The 23,749-nt window shown below is 33.0% G+C and overlaps 2 protein-coding genes across 10 annotated transcripts in view; one reads left to right on the top strand and one right to left on the bottom strand.

Moving 5' to 3' along the window:
• LOC117154692 (sphingomyelin phosphodiesterase) lies at positions 1–20,579 on the top strand. Of its 9 annotated transcripts, none has more exons than XR_004463819.2 (12): positions 1–368; positions 11,071–11,175; positions 11,864–12,069; positions 13,142–13,438; positions 13,785–14,177; positions 14,451–14,623; positions 14,823–15,185; positions 15,527–15,719; positions 15,788–15,972; positions 16,100–16,285; positions 18,215–18,372; positions 19,243–20,579. XR_004463819.2 is itself a non-coding variant. In XM_076622737.1 (11 exons), exons 1-11 carry the CDS (start codon positions 10,932–10,934, stop codon positions 19,310–19,312), a joined length of 2,175 nt encoding a protein of 724 aa, XP_076478852.1. In that variant the 5' UTR covers positions 10,761–10,931; the 3' UTR covers positions 19,313–20,579. The 9 variants fall into 9 exon arrangements, 3 of the variants coding, with proteins under 3 accessions (XP_076478852.1, XP_076478854.1, XP_076478853.1); XR_004463820.2 differs by having other exon boundaries at positions 1–141; XR_004463818.2 differs by lacking the exon at positions 1–368 and adding an exon at positions 10,760–10,935.
• The window catches only part of LOC117154694 (homeobox protein unc-42), a 19,913-nt gene continuing 16,727 nt past the window's right edge, over positions 20,564–23,749 (bottom strand). The window contains exon 6 of the mRNA XM_033329906.2: positions 20,564–22,883. Coding sequence (XP_033185797.1) covers positions 22,777–22,883 — 107 coding nt within the window. The 3' untranslated portion in view covers positions 20,564–22,776. The remainder of the gene's footprint in view (positions 22,884–23,749) is intronic.

The raw sequence follows: 23,749 nt of genomic DNA on the forward strand, positions 1-23,749 counted from the left end.
GTATTGCTCAGTGTACGCCGAGTCGTCACTGCGGCCAGGTTGGCACACGTGTTTGTGTTGCGGGTTAATACGCACGCGCGTGGAATACCAACAACCGATTGGGGGGGAGAAAGAAAGAAAAAGAGAAGAAGAATCCTTTCGGTAAATATCGTGGAGTGTAGTGAACACGTGTGCGTGCGTGTTTTGTCCCTGGTGATCTAGAAAACGTGCGGAACGTCCGGCTGAATCTTCAAATGTTACAAAACTGATTTATCTCGGAGAATACGTAGTTCCTTAGACATTTTTCAAATTGTCGACCATTTCTTCAATCCTTGTACTTCCCAACGTTTCTTTATGTACCACGTGACACCCTACGTACTTCAAAATTCGTGAGTTTTCTTACATTTTAGTTTATATCATTATCGTTGTAATCAACTGATAAGTAGGCAGTCTATTATTGCCGCTTGAACGTATTTCATCACTCTTGAAATTACTGATTGTACTGGGGAGTTAAACGATGTACATGTTTAGTTATATATATATTCATTTAAAAGTTGTCCAAAATGTTGTTGGGCGCATAACCTCGCTGTTCTTTATTTTTCTATGAAATTAAATTCCTTCTGCTATAAAACAATAATTTTTTATATTGTCTTCTACTATTTGTACAATAAATATAAATATATTATACATGTATAAAGATAACGATAAAGATAACATATAGAGGAGCGTTTCCTAATGTAATATGTAAGTAGAATGACAATTTTTAATATCTTTGGGGCAATTGGAAGATTATAGTACATTCGTCGCCTTTATTAACGATATAGTTAAAAAGTCATCAATGCTCATTAAAAAGCCATCAATCATCGTCAAAAGTTGCCCTATTATTAATTTAAATAAAACAAACCTTTACCAGTCAAATTAAAAACGCAAAAACATCTTTCCTATGTTCTGTCCTTATTTTTATTTACACAACATTAGCATATTATACTTTTTGAAAAATACAAATTTTGTATAGACAAAAATAAGAATTTTAGGCACAAGCCAAACCGAATGTTAAAAGAATATCGAAGCAGATAAGTTGCAACGAAACCTTAGGATTAGTGGGAATGGAACGCATGTCTTACACGAAAGGTTTCGCATTGGAGGATTTTTTGACGTGCGTTCACTCGAACAATACGAATGACTTTCAAGACACGCATTTCAATTAAATACGGCGCTGCTATACGAAGAGCTCGATGCGCGTGATGAAAATCCCATGGTCAGGAATTTCATAAGGCCTTTTTGTTTTTGCAAATCAAGTGTATTCTTACGCCATCAAAAACGATTAAGCAATACGTTCTGTCTTTGCATTCTTTCATCACGACTTCGTATGTATCGATCACCTTTTATTCATTTATTTTAACAATTTATTTATTGATATACATCGTTGTCCTAAATTCAAATTATAGGTGAAGTTAAGGAGATTTTATGATGAGAACAAAACAAAGATATGGAATAACTAAATTGCGTTAAGACTTCACACATATAGATATAACAAAGTATTGTAGTTTCAAGCGTTAGTTTTATTATTGCATATTATCTTTCAGAAATTAATTTAATCGAGTTACAATATACTGTAGGAATAGCTACGATAACTATGAAGAATAAAATCATTGCAGTTTCATTTGACTATAATCAAAAGTCATAAGTCAAAAATAATAAAAAGTATCCAGATATTTTTCTACGAATTATCTAAATTGTTTTCCTTGATTTCAATGTAATTTATTAAATTGATTAATTATAGTACTGTACATACATACTATATCGAGACACTATATCAATTCGTACTCATAATAGCAGCGGATGATAACGACGTTTTTTCTTCTTTGAACTTATTGCATTGAACTTGATAGTTACGCTATACATCTTGTATAGTTTCAATGACACTTCGTATTGATTAGAATGCATGAAGCCTCATTTGCATTAGTTAAGCTACCTATGTAGATTCAAGAAGCTTGAAATTACTTCACTCACTGTAAATCTGTTATTTATTTAACTTGAAATATTCTTCCAAATTTCTATTTATTTGTCAAATCAATTGACGTCAAGTCGTTTGAATTTAAGTAATTTGGCTAATCTGAGCTTTTGAGAAAATCAATCGGGGGTCTTGGTGATGATAAATAAACGATTCATTAGAACGAAAAAAGGAAATCAATCCACATAATACGATATGATTCATGCCATTATTATATGTAAACTCAATTATTATTAAGATTTCATTTATATTGATTTTTCAGTATAGAACATTATTTATATGTCGGAGATGAAAGGACACCGGAGCCTTCCCTCTGGAACTTCGGGAAAATCCGTAAAATTGTAAAGTTTACAGTCGTAATTAAACAATCTGCCGTCGTCCTGCCCAATTGTACTTGTTTGCGATTTGTGATAATAAACTTGGGCTCAAGGCGACCATCAGTCGCCGAACGTTCGCCTAACAAAAGTGTGGAGTTATAGTATGACTCTCATTAAAAGAAATACCAATAGAGGTATCTGACAGTAAAACATTCCAACGGTTCCTTCGGACAATGAATACCTGATGTTGAGGCACGTAGACAGCACAAGTCCAGTTAGCCCGAGGACCCGCCATAAAACCTGGGTTTTTCCGACAATTAAGATTTTCCAAACGGACAGACCGTCTTTGTCCCAAACTGACCAATTGACAGCGACGTCAATTTCCCTTACTTTCGAAACGAGGGCTATACCCGACGAGTCCGATGATCTCGTGTCCTTCCCCATCATAGTTTTCCTCTGTGGCATCATTGGGACGAAAATTCATTCTTTCTTGAGATCTCACCGACGAAGGGAGCAGCGCCTGACGATCGGTGAGTTTGAGTTAGAGCAAGTATATCTTTCATCCCGTTGACCGTGGCTACGTTCGGCGACTGATGGTCGCCTTGAGCCCAAGTTTATTATCACAAATCGCAAACAAGTACAATTGGGCAGGATGACGGCAGATTGTTTAATTACGACTGTAAACTTTAATTACAATTTTACGGATTTTCCCGAAGTTCCAGAGGGAAGGCTCCGGTGTCCTTTCATCTCCGACATATATATTATTATTAAACTGTGAATATTTGTGCAATTTAATATTTTTTATGAATACAATTATTTGTATACGTAAACATTTCTCGAAATAATTTCTCAAATATTTTTCAATCCTATTATGTCGGCAATGTCAGATCTTCACGGTGCTTCGCGTGCATACAAGCTCATATACTTATTATTCAAGGGTAATCAAAGTGAGATCAGTCGTGAGTGGAAATGCCATTAATTCATAAAATTAGCTATGATTATGACCTCTTTGCATAAAAGTTCTTGACACAAGTTACGATTGCACATCTAAAGTAAATCTGGGGGTCTTGACAAAGTTACGATGGTAGTGAGTGACGTCACGGTGAGAGAGAGCGAGGATTAAGTAGGTTAGATGTTTCAGACATAGGACGATCGGCCGTTGGTCATGAACGATTCGTTGAATGAGTGCCTGATGTATAGTTCCATACGTGTGTACGAACATTTATTCACTTATGGGGAATCGAAAGATGCAGAAATGTACAGAATGCGTATCACGCTCAAAAATAAATAAAATTCCCAAAGTATAGCAACTCGTTATGGCATTTCTTTGCTGGGCGGGCAAAAGAGTATAGGTCAGAATTATTAGTTTCACAGAGAAGTATTTATGATGTTTAAGGCGCGATGCTTCATGCTCACCAAAGATTTAATGGATGATTGAACAAATCTTTGCGTAGATTTTTCTGGTTGCTCTAAAAAATTATACTTCACTTTTGAAGATAAAAATATAATACTATTTCTTACATAAATCTTTCATATCAAACGAAAGGGGAAACCAGTAAATATTACGATGTAGCACATTTTGTTAGCGGTAATTAGGACAACAGAACTGTTCGTGTCTAGGATTCCTTGCGTGATTAAATTAATATTATTATTGTTTATTGCGAATCACAAGATACAAGTTTCTTAGAGGCTTGGATAAATTTTATTCGAGGCAAAAGTAAAAAGTATCTCTCTGAAGCAACTTCTAAATAGAAAAGTGAAACAGAAGTAATAACTTCTTCTCTTGTCCTTGCTAACATTTCCTTGAAAGTATGTGTTGTTTTCTTAACTATCTTAATGATTTCCTGTTCTTTGCTTTCAACGGTCTTTTCTTGATCCTTCCGCGACTTTGAAAATGTTATATGGAACATCCATGCTCAAGTTTGTACAATACGAGTACATATTTATGCTTCATGTTCCTAAATTATTTTGCAGCTTGTCTCATTTGTGGAATATACATGTATTGCAAATTATTGACCCGTTTCATATATCTACATATGGTAACTTGAGATTAGCATTATCTTGCCGATATATTTTATAATAAAATATTTTAAAAATATTTTTTAATGTATTTCTATTATTTGTTGCGATACGTATTTAATAACATTGTATTTAATATCCTGACATACATTGTTCTGATAATCAAATGACTAGAATGTCAATTTAAAACAATTGATAATGCGATTTAACACGCAAATATTAACAATATCGTAAAAGTGAAACAGTATTTAAAAATACATCGTAATATAAATATTATGAATATAAGAAAATACGAAAATTTCACAAAAACTGATTGGATCTGGATAATATGACATTTGATCAATTTTATGAATCATATCGAATCAAATAGCTTTTGCTGAAACATTTTTTCAATAATTTTAATCTCTCGTGAGATATTCTACCGTTTGCAGATAAACGAAACGCCCCGTATATTCAATCGAGCTAATATTTAATGAAATGTTCAATGGAATCGATGTTTAAATGTTTAATGGATTTAATGGCAAATACTCTGCGTATGCGAGAAATAATAAGTGCTAAGCATTCAGAGTAGTATAGAACATAACTTATAATAAGTGGCAGACATGAATCTTTTACGTTTACTTCAGTTCATAGTTCGAATGCCTGCGTTTCAATTTATTTATAATTCTTTATCTAGTTTTCATACCGTTTTATACTATCTATCTGTTTATGTATGCCAAAAAAGTCATACCATTTTTATACACATTATTTCGAAGTTTAAAATTAGTAAAAACTACCACATACAGAGTGTAATGCAGAGAATATGCTATTTTGAGTTTATTACTGTACTGCATTGCATTACTCTACGCTCAACGTGTGCCAGATACCTAATTTAAATTAATATTCTGCTTTTAATACAATAAAATTTTTTTTATTGTATTAAAAAATACAAGTTTTTTTACAAATACTCTATTTTTTGTTTTAAAAATTCTTTGCAAATTCTATCATTTTTTAAGAATCTGCTTTGAATTGAACAGAAAAATTTTAGGCTGAAAATTTTTATTCGTTGAATTATTTCTTATTAAAACAAAGAAGAGTTCGTACATTTCGAGCAACAATTAATTATTGGATTATAATTGTTGGAAGACTAGAACAGCGAACAGGAAAGAATTAGCGACAGTTACTATTTCGTAACATCGTTTCAAGTATTTTTCTTGCGCAATGTCTCATTTACGTGAGAATTTTCCCAAATTCATGAAAACAGATTCTATCGAGGACAATTACACTTCCTTCGTGCTTCGTGCTACGATTTCGTAACTTGTTCGTATCTTTTTAAGTGTTCCTACATTCCTGAGAATTTTTATTTTATGCTATTAACGATTATGTAATGTATGTGGTATACACTCCAAAGTTGACTAAAAATCATTTGTATAATTTTGTATTTTATACAATATTATCTTATACTGTCATATACAATTGCAATTGCCCTTGGATCAGTGGGCATTTATAATAAAGAAAACGTTACAGAAGGAGAATGTTGCCAAAAGTGATGCAGAATTGAAATTCAAGCTAAAATTTTTCCATTTCTTTTAATTACAAGTTGAATTTTATTATTCTTGAGAAACATTTGATTGTTTTGAGGATTTTAGCAGAAGTACTGCTCAGTTAAAATTTTTGAAATTATTTTTTATAGAGTAGTCAGATACAACGAAGTCGTTTCTTATGTCATCATATTTAAATATCATTACTCGTACATACAGTAGTATTTAAGTTAATGCGAGTAAGTAGAGTTAAGTAACCACAGCTAAAAGCTAATTGAATTCGACTGCTGTTCACGCAGTGATTATTTTGTCCCAGACATCGTTCTATTCTTGACTCTATGAGACTGTCATACTCTATTAAAGCAAAATGTTTAATAATATATTATCATTCGTCGAGAGTGCCAAAGTAATATGTATGTCTACTCTCGTTAATCGATGACAGTTAATGACCCCTTTCTTGCTAGATACTATACAAGGTATTCCTCGTTGGTTTGATAACTTTCAACTTCGCGTACGATTAACTGTAGTATTCGTGACGGCTTCCTGTTCATACGGTTTAATTCGAATAACCTTAGCTGTGATCTACAGAAATTTAAACCTATTTTACATGTAAACGTAGTTAGATAAGAACGTACGTAAATCATTTGCAGTGTAATTTAGAAAATTCCGCTAATACATTAGACACATATGTACACTAATTCACGGAAGTATTTGAACGTTTACCATGTATACAAACACTTTATACAAAACACTTTGAAATTTTGAATGGCTCCCATTAACGCTGTAACGAGACACGATTGTCATGATTGTACTAGTATTTGAAACCAATCGGAAAATGTATATAGAAGTAGATATTTACTGCGAACATACATTTAGTGTTAGACAAAAATTAATTGCGCGTAGGTGAAGTTTAGATTTGTCTATACATAAAGTACTTGATAGAAATTTAGATTATTATTAGTAGCAAGTGTGAATCAGTTAGTACTAGTTGAGAACCAGTGGTATAAAGCCTTTTGTGCAATGAAATCGTGATATCAAAGCTCTTAGATTCTACAATATGAATTACGATACAGGTAGTAAACACTTTCTTATCATGTAATATGTTTGTGATTATATTAAACTGACGATTGAATTACTGGTATCATGCCATGAAGATATCTACTCCTCTTGTTGAACTGAAACACTATTCCCTCCTATCGGTCACACAGTTTATTGTTTCTCTATGTAACACTATCGACGTTAGGTAATAATATTACGTAGAATTTTAACTGCTAAGCGTTCTTCAGCCGAAAATACCGAATATTAAATTTTTCGAAATATAAGCACGATATAATTTATATTCAGCAAAAGTCAACGCATAATAAATAGAAGATTTCTAAATAAAGATATTATTTCCAAGGGATTAGCAATTCGAGTGACGGGTTAACTCGTCTCCCTTGGTAACCGCAGGTATACAGGTTAAGCGATAGTTTCCTTATGATAATTGAGAATACTTTCATACCGTAACTCTTATTCGTTCGAGAGGACTATTGTTTCATACATTTGTTTATTGTATAGTAGTGTTATTGAGCTGATTGGTAATTTATGTATTAAAACATTTATTCCAGCTAGCAGAAACATAAATTTCATTTATTTAATGCACACAACTTTTTGCATGATGAATAATAGACTAGAAGTAATGATGAAATTGGTAATTATAGATACCTCAGTCGTGTCATCGACCTCGATCATGTTTTGGATATGTCGTAGAAATCAATATTTTGAATAACTTTTTCCTTGGCTTTGAATTATTCGCAAAAAATTGCCAGTATTCCCACAGTGAATTCTGTCTATAGTTATGTGTCACTATTGTTTATCGGACGCCATGCTGTGGAGCGGCCGTATAATATAGCCGCCTAACCTAAACTTAATTCTCGTTTTCTGTGTATAGTTCATATAGGCTTGGGTTTAAGTGTCATTTTATGTGGTCGTGCCTGACGGTGCGTCGACCAGCAATACTGACGTATACGCTATCACAGACGTACAGTTATGGGTAGAATTCACTGCCGTGGCACTGACAGTTTTTTGCGAATATATAGGAAACCAAATCGAGCGGTCGTTACACGTAGAAAGAAAAAGTTGTCGGGAATCATAACCTCGACAAAGTATTAAAAAATCATCGATAGAGGCGAGATGGAAGAGATATCGATAATTATGACGAAATTTAATATCGCATAAATATTGGTGTCTAGAAATAATAGGAAATAATTATGTTTGATAATTGTCATGAAAAATGTGAACTTTAAAACGAGAGAATCGAAAACTTGGCAAAGTTTCAAAGAGATATTATACGTATATTGGATGATTGAAGCTTAAAGAACATCAGCGATTTAGACTTTCAAGTGCCACGGTAATTGTGGAAACTTATTGAGCATGATGAAGGACTGTTTGATGCTGGACAATGAGAGATTCTCTTTTCAAGCTGACCAACGAATCATTCGGTAATACAACTCAATGACATTTAAACAGGAAATGGTAAATTTTATTGCCGAGGTCAATACTAATGCATATACTCCACTGATGTATGATAATACTCTTATTGTTCCTGAAATCGAACAATTCTCGTTTTTCTTGTAATTATTATCGCATATATTTTTCTCTGCCCCTCGACAGCGATAATATTTCGCTCAATGACCTGCGCATACTTTCTGCGCAAATCTTATCATTGAAATATTTTTCAACAACCCTTACACTTTTCGTGTTTACTTTTTCTGGAATTTATCTTAATTGCTCGTAAGCTATATCGTTCATCGTAATTGTTCAAGATCTTGCCCTTGCTGCTTTTTATCTTATTTGTTACTTTTATCTTATTTCTCATTTATCGTATCTTCTAAAGAGATGATATTGTAGAACTCTTCGATTTCGATAATATTTGTTGAATATGTTGTAAAGTTCGACAACTTTGAACAACTTTCTCCTCTGTATATAACCTTGGTCGGCCTTAATTTCCAAGATATTCGTAAAAAAGATACTGCTATATCTACGATGAATTTTGGCTATAGCTATGCGTCTGCACACGCTGCCACCGAAGCACAACTATAAGCAGAAATAGTCTGTAATATCCTATTTATAATTTCACGTCGTGATTTGCCCCGATGGTAACGAGAAACTACATTTTTTCAATTATATGCATAAATATCTTAGTTATAATCGTTACGATTCGTTGCATAGAATTTTCGAAGCTCGACTCGTTTGCTTCAGCCTAAAATTGGTTCTCGCGGTGAAACACTAGTCACGTAGCCGGAGAGTGGGAAGCGAGCGCGGAAGCTGAGAGCCTGAAAGATCGCTCTGCGACGATTTCGTTTTGAATGAGTGAAATACGGAGCATAGCCGAAGTGTGGCTTGTTTCAGCAAGCAAGGTCCCTTGGTGGGTCGAATAACGGTTAACCGCTTATTCCACTTGGCTGTTTTACTCGTTCTCTCGCCGTTTGATTCATCAGCCGAACCTTCGGAATTCCTCCGTGCTAAGAAATTCGAAGTAGTTTCGGTGCACCGTTATTTTTATTGGCGGGACGCGTTCGAATAGCGCTCGTTTCTCAGACAAATAAATGGAACATAAAATTATCGATCAACTGCGCGGCGAATGGGTAGGTTCGCTTGAAAATCGAATGGAATGCGTTTATTCCTTTTTTCTTTTGTGTTTGAGTTCGCTTAACCTCCTTCCGCTCATTGTTATCGAAAGTGCAAGAGTTTCACAACAGAGTAGGTTTATTTTATGTTGTGTATATACCGGAGCTCTGTTTCACGGTAATTTGCTAATAATAAACACACAGCGAGACGCACAGTAATTTTCTAGAAAACTAATCAATGATATCGATAAATCGACGAGTTACAAATTGCGAGTTACACCGACTATTTTTTTACAATTTTACAATTTTATGCGAGAACGCGTAATAATGGAGTGACTGACGATTTCTAAAGTTCATTTGTAAAACTTCATTTTTATTCTGGCAAGAAAGAATGTATTAACTCTGGTAAGTTGTAACGTGCCAATTGCAAACTTTCACTAATAATATTAGTCTAATTACGCAAGAGAGAGTCCGGCTTTTCAGCACACGCGTCAATAAAATATTCGAAATACGATTATTAAATTGAGCAATCAGCTTTTCGAATAATTTGCCTGCGAATAATATGGAAGCCTGATTCCATGTTATCGGTACAGATAGGATATAGTATTAATCGCAGAAATCACAAGTAGAGTATTCATGCCACTCTCTCCTCTTTTCTCTTCTTCTCCACGTTAAACAAATTCAACGAAGAAGTTGTTAATTCAAGAACAGTACGAGTCATTGATATTGCTTGAAATAATCGTGAATAGCGATCAATCAGCGAGCTTTCCATACCGATTTGTGGCGATCGTGTGTATCGGAGGTTTCGATCGGTCATAGTTTGCTGCGACTAATTGTAAACGTTGTGAGAATCTCGTGAAAGGAAAGGAAAGAGATATACGGAAATAGCGCATCAGTTAGATACGATCGCACATCGAACTTTCGCCAAAACAGATCTCACTGACCCACTGCAACCGGTAGTCACGTTACGATCGAAAGAACATCCACTGCGCGTGCAATTTCACAGACTACGACACAGGATCCTCAATTAATAGGTTGGTCGATCGTCGACTTAAATTTATCGTTATTAATATTCCCTACACGTTAGCGTATCCCAAATCTCAACTTTGTCATTTCAACATTTTTTCGATCGTGTCTCACCTCAAAGTCTGAAAAAGATTTTGATGCACCGTCTAGCATAATAAATCAAGTTTTGAAAAAAAAAATATATATATATAATATAAATAGGTAATTCGATTAAGACAAGAAGGAATAGTGGAGGTGTTTTTAATTAGACTGATTTGATTGATTTAGTTGATTATGGAAAAATGGGCAATCAGGAGACCGACAACACGTACGAATGTTACGTAAGAAGGAACGCCTGCTAGTATAAAAAGTAATAGTGATTTGTTGGCTATACCGGCGATGAAGATGACGAATACAACATAATTTTTTAATTGCCTCCAAAATATGTATTCGAGATTTCCTCCAAGTAATGCGTACGTTCCACATCGGCAAACTCTGTTATACGCCATTAAAGATTGCGTAAAGAGATTTTTGTCTATAATCTATTTATTTATAATTTTCTGCTTGTTACGAATATCTGATGTAAAAGAGCTATTTTTTCGTTTCAGTTGACGATACCAAAGAGCCAAATCGTAGCATGCCAAATCAAAGATGGATCATCACGAGTATTCTTATTTGCTTTTTCCTCGTTGGAATGTTGAAAAGCGCTGTTGGTATGTGAATTGCATTTTAGATTATTCGATTAATTGAACAAATAGTATACAGTATCGTATATCTATAAGAAAAAAAAAAAAAGAAAAAACATAGGACGAGGGAGGGAGAGGTTTAAAGCACGTTACTATTTTTATATAAATTATATGATAGTTTATTACTCACATCGAAAATGGAGCGAAACGTTTGCAATACCATAACCTCGTTTTATAGAGAAAGTACTTGAAATTTATATGCTGTCTGATGATATCGATTTGATTACGAATTATGGGATTTCCTGAGACACGCTTATTATAGAATGTTTCTAGCGTATCGGAGAAATTATATAATTTAAGCTCATACCCTGCATGAACACGTACTTTTAGATAGCTATACATTTCTGACATTGGCATACTTTGCGAATTTGCTTAAACGAACATCAACAACACCAAAGGATAGAATCCTGAAAATAAACTTCGAACTTTACGAAATGGAAAGAACCTTTGGATGTTGCATCTTTTTCAGATTCATAAGTACATATTGACCTTGCTTTCGTCAATAGAGATAAGTATGGTACATAGTTTCGTCCTGATATACAGTTTCATGCAGGTTTCATCTACGGTCGTATCACTCAAACACTTAAATACCACATTTCCTCAAAAAAAAAAGAAAAAAAAAAAAAGAAAAATGTTTATTATTTTGTTCTTGCAGGAAATCCCGTCAGGGACAGGTCAAAGGAGGAAGAGGAAATGCCTATGAGCAACTGGACACAACTTGCAGACGAATGGCTCGCCAAAGCAAGTGCCGCAAGAGGGTTGGACGTTACCGTTTTACCATATACCGAGACGCTCAGAGATTTACCACCGACCGCGGAAACTATCCGCATTAATGGTACTAACCTCGATCAACTTTCACGGGTAAGAAAATTGGTAACGTCTCTGCGCTACGTCTCTAAGTTCGGGGCTTTCCAAACTTTTATAGACCGAGACTCATTTTCGAAAACGTTAACTTACGCGATCTACTTGGAATATCTCGTATCTCTGTGTCATGCGCATATCGCACAGCCGATATTCCATTACTAATACAAAAAAGTTACATATGTGCTGCGAAAGTGCGTTTCTGAGTGAAAAGGTGCATATTAGACCCCGCGATCTCTATCCCACTTTCCATACCATTCACATACTCTATATCCAACGTGCCAATATCCTATATCTGTGCATCCGAAGTCAAGTTCACGGGATGTGGGACACGGGATAACACGTGGTCTATGTAAGGAATAGAGTAATGGTATTGATTAAGAAACACTGGACTTTAAACGTTGGAATGTTGAATTATGCATATTAAATACGAGGTAGAGAATATAAGATCAGAGAACTGAAGTTCGGCGAGCTGTATATGAAAAAAATGTTAATCTATATTTTCACACGAGGAATCATTTTCTTTCCGATCGTGCTATGGTTTCGGGAACACTGTGTATATCGATTTATTTTCACAAGGTGTTACCTTGTCTTTTGGTTCTTCCGTATCTCCCCGCCTTTTTTCACGTTCCACGATGTCGCCAACTCTCACTTTCAGTGCCAAAATACTTTCACCAACTTGATCAACAAGGATAAGTATATATATACCTGTACTGTATCCTTCCTACTTAGGTTTATACGTAGACTCTAATCCAATGTCAGTGACTTTCCCCGCGAAAGTTTTTGCGATGATACGATTCTTCGTTTCGATAGAAGATTCATTATTCTCCGAATGAAGAAAGAAAAAAAAAAGATGCGTTTCCTGCGTTGAGGGATCTACTTGCCTCTCGCAGCTTCCTAGGAAATATTTCTAAATTTGTGTAAAAGAGAACTAGTCTTGCGTTATCAATACTGTTATTTTATTTAAAAAATTACAAAATAGAAACTTTGCGATCTAAATTTTATATAATTATATTTATCGTTTTAATATTCTATCATTGATCGTGGTAAAAATTCGCGTGTTTCTTTTCAGCACAATTATTCTAGAATGTTGTGGGAGATGGAGAACGCGCAATCAAATGGGCACTTGTCAGGATTTGTGGATAAAGCTTTAAAATTACTGGATCTAAAGCAAGTGATGATGGAGGTAGAGACATCGGTGATGTCGAAAGTGTCTTGTTCGGCGTGCAAAGTTGGGGCAGGTCTTCTTCTACATTACATAAAGGTTGGCAAAAACGACGAAGAAATTATGAACAGCATTTACCAATTTTGTACATCCCTTAATATTCAAAGCCCTCGAGTTTGTCACGGAGTTACATTGCTCTTTGGGGTAAGTTTTGATTTCCCTTCTATCAAACCATTCTACAATTTCCTATCACTTCAACTCGTTGCTTTTGAAAAACCGCTCCTCTGAAATGAAACTCTATCTATTTAAAATTATTTCTTATTATTTTTAATTATTCGCGTATGAAAACCACAGGAGAGAACCGTGAGAAGTACATTCTTATCGATCTTCTGATTTTAGCGTTACTTTGTCAGCAAAATTTTCAGACGTTTTATAGATGCGTAGATGAATAAGCTTTGCATAAAAATGTTCAGTTTACTTGAAATATTAAATATCGTTATAGACTGTTTTCTATGGAATTAATTGCACGTTGAACGATGGTTTTCTTCAGGGCGAAGTTATTTACGTGTTGAAACAAGTAGATATGGGACCATCGCAAATCTGCAGCTTTGTTATCGGCGACGCATGCGACGACGCGTATAATCCTCTACACGAGTGGGAAGTTGCATTCCCGCCAGTGAATAAACCACCTGTGAAACCACCCGTGCCGCCTCAAGAAGGTGCGCCTACCTTCAAGGTTCTTCATATCTCTGATACGCACTACGATCCTTACTACCAAGAGGGTGCGAACGCAGATTGTAATGAACCCTTGTGCTGCAGATTAACCAATGGGGCACCCCAGACACCAGCCGCACGTGCTGGACGATGGGGTGACTACCGAAAATGTGACACGCCAAAAAGAACGGTTGAACATATGCTTAAGCACATCGCGGATACACATTCTGTAAGTAACTAGATTTACATTCAGACAAATTTTATTTGAAATAAAGATAAAAAATGACAACTTGAAACAACGAATGTTAACGACTTTTGCTACCAAATTGTATAAAATTTGTAATTATATTTAAAACAACGAACGGTGATTGTCTGTGACATTTAAGTAAACGAGGAATGTGGAAAAGTAGTTGATTTACTTTAATCAGATATGTTTATGAGAAAAGATGTTTTTACAAAAATTCGTACAGTATAATTTGGAGAATTTCTCGTGTTAATCCAGGATATCGACTACATTTTGTGGACAGGAGATTTACCACCTCATGACGTGTGGAATCAAACGCGAGAGGAAAATCTGAAAGTTTTGCATGAAACGGTGACACAGCTCATTGAGATGTTTCCCGGAATACCGATCTTTCCTGCTCTTGGAAATCATGAAAGTGCTCCTGTTAATAGGTAACTAAAATTCTTTTATTTACTTCCTCAACTTTCTTCTTTGTAGACAAAATTTCGATTGTTTCATTGACAAACCTTGTTATTAATACTACCCTCCTATTAATAACGTGTAATCCTTGATTTTGTACTCATTTGGCTTAATAGTAAAGTATATAAAAATGGGAAAAAAGAAAGAGATTAATGTAAAAAAATGTTTCAGTTTTCCACCACCATTTGTGCCAAAAGAAAACGACATATCGTGGTTGTACGACTCGCTCGATAAACACTGGAGACATTGGTTACCAGCAGGTGTTTCACACACTGTTCGCCGTGGCGCTTTTTATTCGGTTTTAGTGCGTCCAGGATTCAGAATCCTTTCTGTCAATATGAATTATTGCAATAACAAAAACTGGTGGCTGCTAATAAATAGTACGGATCCAGTGAGCGAACTGCAATGGCTAGTTTATGAGTTGCAAGGAGCTGAAATGAATGGCGAGAAAGTTCACATCATTGGGCATATTCCACCTGGTCATTCGGACTGTTTGAAAGTGTGGTCTAGGAACTATTATCAAATCATTAACAGGCTAGTATAGTAGTAACGAGTTTCCAAATGACTATGATTCATCTGTTGTAACATTTATGTCCAGATGCATATGCAATAGGTTTATCGAAGGGTTTTATCGGTTTTCATGCTGCCAGTCTTATGTTACGGTAATACACGGTGTAACAAAAAAGTAATAAGATACTAAAAAATGAAAAGTGTATCGATATTCAATAGCAATGGGGTCAAGCAAATGGCAAATCGATTCGAATATTGACCGACTAGATTCGAATCCTCTATAAGTATTTAAAAAAAAAAGAAGAAGTAGATACTTTCAAGTAGACTCGAGCCTAAAGTTTTATCTGTAAATTCAATGTTTACAGATACGAATCTACAATCACGGCACAATTTTTTGGACATACCCACTACGATGAATTCCAATTATTTTACGATATTGCTGATCTTGGAAGAGCTGTTAGCATAGCTTACGTCGGGCCATCGGTTACACCTTATTATGAACTCAATCCAGGATACAGAATATACTACGTCGATGGTGATCATCCAAAAACCACGAGGGTAAGTTATCCTAAACTCCTTTTTATTGTATGATTACGCGATTAAAATGTATCGTAATTTTGTTACAGATGGTCGTAGATCACGAAAGCTGGGTAATGAATCTAAAAGAAGCGAATCTTTACGATTATCCTATTTGGCACAAAATGTACAGTGCCCGACAAGCGTATCAAATGCCATCGCTTTTACCACGGGACTGGGATACCCTGATAGATAAGATGAGCAATGAACCTTCGCTTTTCGATCTGTATTATAAGTAAGTAAGAGATATAGTGAGGTCATAAAATTGGCCAGGCATTGAAGTTGAGATGTGATATCTCTTAAACAACATCAGTTCTTGATACAATTTAGTTAAAATACCCGTATATATTGTTACGTTTCAGACATTATTATAAGAATTCTCCCGTAAGACCGCAATGTAATGATGAATGTCGAAAAAGATTACTTTGTGATTTGCGAAGTGGAAGAAGTCACGATCGCAAAGCTCTATGTCAGAGTCTCGAATCTAGAATAGATAACGAAACAAGGACAGGTTGGCGAGCTTGGATTTACAACGGACTCGCTTTCTCGTACGTACCTAATTGGTGGTTCCAATCTTATTCTGGTGATGTTAATACCAACCAAGTTGACGTATAATTCTGCAGATATTTTTGTCATTTAATTGTTATTCGTATATGACTATCACTGATATTTCTTGTTTTCTTTAGATAATTTTTCCCTATTTCATTAGTTTAATTTCTAATTATAATAATGTGTTCTTCCTTTGTGAAAGGTAATTGCCAATATTTACAGATTTTTAATGTACAAAATATTCGAACTTTTTGTTTGTAAGATTTCATTTCTTCCAATATTCATTTCAGATTTCAAATTTTAAAAAATTCGGCTTTTAAAGAATCATTTTTTTAAAAAAAATTTGGAAAATATTCTCATAGGCAATAAAATTAAGAATTTAAAGAATTCAGTGAAAGCAATGAAAGTAATACTATAATTAACTGTGATTATATGATGAATTGTGATTAGTAACATTAATGATATTATATTAATCATATTAATAATATTATTAAGAAATTTTGTAACAAATGTTAACAATTAGCTCTAAGTAATAAATACTACAAATGTATATAGTTATATAAAGATCTGATACATACAATATATTTTACTAATCTGCACGCTGCAACTGCCTGTATTATCACTTTTTGTTTATATTAAGCAAAATAATACTGATTTTATGAAAGATTATTAGCGAATGTTTATACAAGTTTATATTTTTGTGTAAAAATTTTTAACATTTAAAATTTTTAACATTTAAAATTTTTAACATTTTGTATATTTTTACATATTACATATTTATATTCTATATATTTTTTTCTTATCTTTAAATTTTTCATAAATGCATAAACATTCGTAATCTACTAACCATAAAATATTTTTGCAAGAAGTAGTAAACATATACTAATATTTAAATGCTGCTATTTTCGAAATGTTAATACATTTTAATTATTTTCAACTTAACTGTCTTCTGTTCCTGATTTTCTTTCATTTAGCTCTTTGAGTGCTTGTTAACATAACATAAATGTGTTAAAAGAGTGTTCACATTTTTATGGCTTAAACTACTTGTACTTGTTGTAAATAATACGGAAAGATACATTTTAATCCTTTTGAATCTAATTTTTAATACACATGCAATGAAAAAAAGCAATAAGAAATAATGTGTTCCTCCCCTGTGTTTCTTTTTGTTTAACACAGTATGTACTAAATTAATATACTTATTTTTTTTGGCATTTAATTTTTTATTTGTTACAGTGTATTATTCTCTCAATTTATCACAAAATAAATTTTTTATTCTAATCATTTTAAATTGTCTATTTAATTTATTGACTAAACACTCAAAGGATTAAATTAATTTTCATTTTAATATTCAATATAGGTTTCTACAAGTCATATTTAGTGCATGTATATGCTGCATAAAGAATTAAATCACTGTATAAGTTGCATACATTGTTCGTATGTTTCAGCATTTTCCTTGCAAGAAACGTAGCAACATAATTTTTCAGAATAAACAGCGCACAGCATTAGTATATTTTATAGTTATTACATATTCTCTAAAGCGATATGAATTACTAAAGAAGTGACATAATTGTTATATCAAATATTATAGAGACAAACAATATTATTAAAAAACTCTGCTACAATATATAAATACTGTATATATGTTATTAAATAAAATATCAGTTTCGGAATATTTAGTAAATCTGTAATGCTTGTATATATATTAATGCTTTTGTGGTTTCAGCAAAAAATTACTATAAAAGATGGTGTTTTGAAGTTTGTAATATATTCTAACTATTCTTTTTACTATTTTGCAAAAATTTTCTACTGAAATGATATAGAAACAAAAATCGGGTGATCTTTTATTGTTTTTACACTACATAAAAGAAATAAAATTTTGTATTTTCTACTATATATCAATGTTGTATAATAAGTACTCAAATTTACAGTTTATTGGCCATTATTAAGGTCAAAAAGCTATTTCATGTGATATACACATTTATTAGCAAATGGCACCTAGTAATTAAATAACAGACAGTACCTTCTGGTGATGGAACACATATAATGGTGGTTGAAATTTCCAACACTAATCTACATTGCTTATAGTGTAAGTATGTACATAGATTTTACCTATACGCTTAAATTATGCTCAATGCTGCATAAATTAGTATTTAGTAGTTATGAAAGCCTCCACTATATAATACAAATTGCTAATAACTTTGAAACTATATATAATTTCTCTTTTAATATGTTATTGAATATTACTTGCACAAATAATTAATGTTTATTTCATCATAAAAAAGAGGTATTAGTTTTCAAACTAAAACCAATAGATATCTATATGAGTATCACTAGTATGACTCATTAACGTATACAGATTCACAAAAATATTTGTATAACAATGTATTTATAATTGAAATAATTTTGAAATTGCTGTATGTATTTTGCATGGGAAACATGCAAGATAATGTTACAAACAAGATGTGTTATTCATTTCTTTTAAAAGTTATACAAAACCACTGTATATTTTTAACGTAATTCTGCAAAACAATTTATAGATATAACTCTGGATAAGTCGTATCTCTGTTTTGGTTATAACAAGAAAAAATGATAGGGGAAAAAGATCAAAAGATTTAACCTCTTAACGAGCGAACTTATCAAAGTCAAGTCATTAAATTATTTAATGTATTCATTGCATTTTCGCATTTACGTATATATAATTCTAGTTATTTCGATCTCATTAGATAGCATTCCAAAGTTTTAATATTTTTTTACTGATTGAAAGTTACAAATAGATTGTTTTAGGTTAAATTACCATTCCTACAATTACTACAATTACTAAATACTACAATTAATAGATTAAAATTTTTTTTTTAAGAGATTGAAACTGCTGAAATGTATATATATATATTCAGTTCTTAAGTTGTTATGAAATTTCCTACCTAAAAAATAATTGTATATTATATTTTCTTTGCAGATTGTCTGTTGTCATGGCAATTCCTCGATTTGCATATAATTTACCTAAATATGTATTAGGCCTGGGATAAATGAAGATAACATTAAACGGAAAACTGATGTGATTCTGTTGTTAAATTATTAAATATTTACAATGGTGACATTGTTATTTTGAAAGCTGTAATATGCATTTACATGCATAAGAATATGCACTATTACACGCAAAAGAATGATGGAATTGTCAGATGCAGATACATATGTCCGTGAGATCCGTGTTATGTTATAGTTAAAAGAATTTATTTAACTAGCAATAGAGAGATTATATAGCGTAAAGTTTCACTTTCAAACATGAATTATTTTTCCTTTGAATGTGATAAACATACACATCGAATGTGTGTTGCTGTCGTATCGTAAAAAATATTTGATAAACTGCTTCTAAAGAGGAATTACTTTATTTTTTTTTTTTCAGAAATGATGTTCTATTGATAAAAATACTATATAGAATGTATTAAAATGTACTAGACAGAGAAGCATATTATCATATTAAATTCCATGTTTAGTTTATATCAATTCTATACAAGTTGAAATCGTTACTACTCTGTGATCTCAACATAGAGAATACATTTTTGAAAAAAGAAAATATAGAGTGAATTTACATAAAAGTAATTGCATTTATAAGTTTGTTACATGCAATACAATTAAAAGATCAGGCAAATGCAACTAGTTTGAATAATAAGATATACAATCAATCAGATATAAAATCAAATCTAGGTAAAATCGACAAACACTGTTGATTAGTTTTAGAAATATTTTGTACATAATCGTATTTGTATTGTATAGTTACTCTTGAATTCGTTGTCACAAACATAATTATTATGTATTAACATTTTTATGAATAGAAATACAAAAATTGTACTTACAATTAGCGATTATTACACTTAACTTCATTAGCATAATTGACGTTTGACATATAGGATTTAATTGTAAAATCGAATAAAAATTTTTTTACAATTTACATACTTTTGTAAGAAATGGATATTCAACAATGAACGATATAAGTTTTAGCGTCAACGACAGAGCTCCAAGCAAATTGAGGAAGCTTTTGGAATCTAGGTGAAGAAAGCTGGTTGTGGATTAGCGAATTTAATTTGGAATAAGGGATTATCATCTGAAAAAAATACACCACGGTGATCAAAAAGCAACAAAAGTAACATAAATGCATAAAAATCCGCGGTCTATTCGTTAAAGTTTGTCTGTGCTTTCTTTATCTCATATTTCCTTTACGTTTCTCAATTTGGTTATTTTAAGTGGAATATTTGAGAACAGCGCGTTTAGTTTTAAATGTAATTTTTATTTAGGCTATGTACAACACATACGTACAATACGTGACCCTTGCTTAAAACTATATTACGCTCGCCCGGTATGCATTTCCACTTTTAATCTTTTCTCTTTGACATACTTGTTAGTGTGTGTGAATGTGTGCTCTCATGCATGCGTCGTCGTAATAGACACACATATATGTTGTGTTTCTTTCTGTATGTATGCAAGTGCAAATGTGTTCGTATATTCGTGTGATATGTTACAAATTTTTAGGAACATTTCGCGTGGAACACCGCGAGCGATATTAGTAATAAGGTTGCAGCAAAACTACACGAAAACAATGCAGTCGTCTGCAGCTTCATTCTCGATCAATATATTAATTAGACAATTATCGAAAAATGACACCAATATAGACGATTGTTGATTGGACAGATCCAAATATCACCACTGAAAGACGCCAGGGAGAATAGCAACTATTCGATAACGATCAAATAGAATAAAATTTCGTTTAAATAGATATCTTGCACGTTTTTATGTCGATTATGTCCGATAGGAGAAATACAACATTTTTTAATTGAAAGTAAATCAATGTGATATTTCATTTAATTATTCATTTGAAGCCAGAAAGGCATTAAATATGAAACTGCCAAGAGATATATTTACATTTGCAATAAAATTTTATCTGTAATTTAGCATACAACTTCTACATTATGTGAACAAGATGTAGATGTAGATAGATACATAGTTGTGTATTTTCTTTGAAATAAAGTAACTTTATTTTGATACTTTAAGAATTCGATTAAGATTAAAAGCAAATACCGATTTACTTTTGATATTTTGAAACCATTGTATCTGATAAGTAAAATAATTTTACAACATTGTTAACGAATTAAGTCTTAAAGTATGGCTATATATATATATAAGATTTGGTGTAAAATTATTTAAGATAAAAAAGGAACTGTGTATAGAACTTCACGTAATTATTTATTTAGACCCCTGGCGTCTCTCAAATTTCAAACGCAAGACATTGTCAGTTATCCTCGTCTCTCATCCTGATTATTTAAAACTCTGGCCAACATAAGCACACAAATCAATACCTAATATTCCACTAAGTTTAGGTATGCTTATATCTTTAAAAGGACATTGAAAAATCGCATATGCTAGAATATCTGTTGATTACACTGTATACGTATCTCTTCCTTATTTACAATCTCCTCTGTTAACGAAACTGTTTTGGATCGTTGTTAAGAAACTAACAAAAAGATTACGTGGATTGTGCGCGTATCGAGTTCCACTCTGCGTGCATATTGATTATTCTAATTGTTAGTTATGCGTAGCGCGTGCTGTGTCAAAAAAGAAAAAAGGAGAATAAAAAGATAGAGAAGGAAGAAAACATGAAATATAAGTTTGTTTCATTTAGTCACTGACTTTGCCTTTATCAGCATTGGAAAGAAACTATATATCATAAAAATAAAACGAACGAACAACAAAAGAACCGGTTTTATCGGCATTTTAGAAATAATCTGGATAAATTCAAATGCAAAACTGCTTTACGCGGCAATATGCATTTCTACTATCGTTACGAAAAATGAAATCCTTCCGATCCTACAGACATGTATCACTTAATTTAAGAATTGAAAGTTCGATCGAAATATGTATATCACGCTTTGTACAGAATAATAGAAAATTGTGTACATACATAATCATTTTCACTAATAATTATAATGTTATGTGCGAATATGTGTGTTTAATGAAATTATACATATCATCCGTGTGTATGCATAACACCGCACATGAATAATATTTCTTACTTTCTTTTACCAATAATACCAAATGATATTAACAAAGTTACTTTTGTCGAAATATCATTAACATTACGACGAAATGTTAGAAATCATATCTCATTAACTGAAACGCAATAGTCAGAGCTGATTTTCTATCATAACATTAATGAACGAACAATCATGGTAAGATGTTTAAACCGTTCAACACGATATTGTTTCGTGTCTATCGTAAATTCGACTTTTCGTCTCTTTTTGTGCAAAATGTCACGAGATTCGCGTTAATTTGATTTCGTTTCACTGTTCTCTTAAATGTACTTCATAGCGTCGAGAGATAATCTCGTCTCCTCTTGACAACACGTTTTAGCGGTGCTAAGTTGCCTGAATGAAGATATGCAGTCAAATATATATATATCGTAACGATTTCGTCTGATCCACTCATATAATGTTTACAATTATGTTTGATATTGCAACATTGGCGCAGCGAGGTTGGGATGATGAGCCGTATTCATTCTTAGAGCGGAAATACTCTTGTTGTACCACTCGTCCTCGGCTGACATGCCTGAAACGAAGTAATAAATCAGTGGATAAATCGATCCATCCCACAGCATTCTTATCTTTAGCCCCGAAACCAAAACAAAAAAGGTAATTTTCGTCGAAACACGGAGTTGATCGATAACGAGATTGAACGATAAAATCGTTTGCTTATAAGAAATGGGAAATCGCCTTCTTTTTCTTTCCATAGTTTTTATATGTCACCGATGGCGATAATCGTTGCGATAATAATCGTCGCGAACGTAAGATAACGATATACGCGGAATATTATCTTTTTAATACGAAGAATTTATTGATCAGTTATAATAAGTTAAATACCCATTCGATTTAACGTGAAAAAGGAAGACTGACAATGAGATATCCATCTACCCTTTCCCATCGGAAACAGCTCGACGAACGAAAGTAAATTTCTTTTCTCTTAAGAAAGCAATCCGGTGAATCGATTTAATGACTTTTGCAGGAGGTTCGTCGTAATCGTTAATCGGCCGATTTGTTATCGCATTAAGACGTTAAATCGTTATAAGAGCCAGAGATATTCGTGGAAGACCTACGCTCTATACCGAGCGAAAACTCGAACACGAACACCGGCATAGACAGCCAATTCGCGAATAGTCTTGATTCGATTTTAAAGCGATATTCCATCTTGCGCCGGAAATGATGTAAGACGGCATTCGAGCGGAAATAGAGAGAACGTCTTGGACTGAACGAACGAACGAACGTTTGTACGGATGTCCGATTCCTGTCATTTCCGGTCCAACGTTTTACCAAGTCATTTAATAACTTTAGACCAACGCCTATGATAATTACGAAAAGAAAAAAGGAAAACAAGCAGATCTTTTCGTTTCTATAGAATCGAATCGATTCTAATATCTT

The sequence above is a fragment of the Bombus vancouverensis genome, chromosome 11 (genome assembly GCF_051014615.1).
Source record: "Bombus vancouverensis nearcticus chromosome 11, iyBomVanc1_principal, whole genome shotgun sequence".
Lineage (NCBI taxonomy): Eukaryota > Metazoa > Arthropoda > Insecta > Hymenoptera > Apidae > Bombus > Bombus vancouverensis.

Excerpts from the sequence above, each read along its gene's own strand:
- LOC117154692 (XM_076622737.1), top strand. Across the intron at positions 12,070-13,141 it reads ACCTCGATCAACTTTCACGG|CACAATTATTCTAGAATGTT; the intron begins GTAAGAAAATTG and ends GTTTCTTTTCAG. Across the intron at positions 13,439-13,784 it reads GAGTTACATTGCTCTTTGGG|GGCGAAGTTATTTACGTGTT; the intron begins GTAAGTTTTGAT and ends GGTTTTCTTCAG.